The sequence below is a fragment of the Helicoverpa zea genome, chromosome 10, assembly GCF_022581195.2.
Source record: "Helicoverpa zea isolate HzStark_Cry1AcR chromosome 10, ilHelZeax1.1, whole genome shotgun sequence".
Taxonomy (NCBI): Eukaryota; Metazoa; Arthropoda; class Insecta; order Lepidoptera; family Noctuidae; genus Helicoverpa; species Helicoverpa zea.
Window position 1 is genome coordinate 900,770 of NC_061461.1, and position 1,434 is coordinate 902,203.

The window sequence follows — 1,434 nt, forward strand, 5'->3', positions numbered from 1 at the left end:
TCAGGGGAACAAACTTAATTTAAGGGAAACACACATTTAACGTGTTCTGGTAAATGCGTAATCTGGTGATACTCGGTTTACACTTTACACCTTAGGACAAGTGACAATATAGTTATGACAAGTGACTTTTACTTAGAATAAGTCTGATAGTAGTTTTCACCGCATCTAAAGAGATATTTAAAGATTTCCCTGCCAAAAACACCGTATTAGTAGGTACTGAATATGTTATAAGCGTACCTAATTTAGAAGGATAAAAATAAGTAAGATGCATAAGATAGCATTGAACTGCAGTGGTTTTCGAGATAAGGTATCGGCATGCTCTTTGCACTTGAATTTATCAAAGTAATTAATGATTGTGTTGAGTTTTTTGTTCTCAGAGTCTCATAAATACGTCTGCAATGACAATATTGTTTCAATATCTGACCAGACTTGTCTTACGATGAAGTTTACAAGTAGAAGTACGTATTTCTTACTTACAATAATTTGTGTTATATCAACAGTGTGCGCCCTCTCAGAGGTTAACGAAAAGTGCATAGCTGCAAACAACGGGAGTATCTCCAACGATTTCCTTATAGGAACTTGGCATAAAGTCTATTTATACAAACTTGATGGTCCAGTACCTACATGTACGTGTCCAAATGTGACTTTCTACAAACCAACACAAGCAGAAATAGAGGAGTATCGACAGAAGTATAAGACAACCGAATTACCTCAAGCAATTGGTGATGATGCGATAGTAGCCGATAGAGGATACATAAAAGGCCTGATACTAGGACAAGGAGAAGCAAAAACGTATATATTAGACCCAAAATCTGCTATGATTCTAAACATGGAAGGATATGAAGTGTATGTATATAGACGACTTAGTGACAAGTTTGTGTTCTTCTGGCGATGTGCTTTGAGGGGTCATTCGAAATGGTTGATGACTAACGACAGACATGCCACGGAAGAAGAAATACAGCAAATTATTAAAGATAGACCTGAGGTTTTCAATAAGTATGGACAGCGATATTGTAAACATATTTGTTATTGATTTTGATTTGTATTTGTGTGTCTAATAAACTTTTGCATATTAATTAATTGTTTTACTAAATGATAATCATTTATCTTATCTGATATTTTACAGTACCTATTTCGTTTTACCTGCTGTCTACAAAGTATAGTTTCACTTTTCATGTTTTTGCTCCAAGAAACAGTCGTGTCATTGCTCCGCCGTTACACATTTCTATTTTAAAAATGATTTCTTCAAAATGCAATTGGACAAAACGTTTGAAAGTTGTTGCACAAAGAATGTTGTATGGAACTGTCGAGCTTCACATCTCTGGGGACAGGTTTCAGCAAAACTGACTTAAACGAGATTTTCACATTTATTACATTTTGTGGAAGGAAAATAAGATTTTTTGAGCATTTTTCTGTGAGTTGCGGTTGATACGA

The 1,434-nt window shown here is 34.9% G+C and overlaps 1 protein-coding gene across 1 annotated transcript; it reads left to right on the top strand.

Moving 5' to 3' along the window:
* The first annotated feature begins 392 nt into the window (after nt 1-392).
* LOC124633807 lies at nt 393-1,076 on the top strand. The gene has a single exon (XM_047169154.1). The coding sequence runs from the start codon at nt 440-442 to the stop codon at nt 1,031-1,033; it is 594 nt and encodes a 197-aa protein (XP_047025110.1). The 5' UTR covers nt 393-439; the 3' UTR covers nt 1,034-1,076.
* Nucleotides 1,077-1,434: the final 358 nt, after the last annotated feature.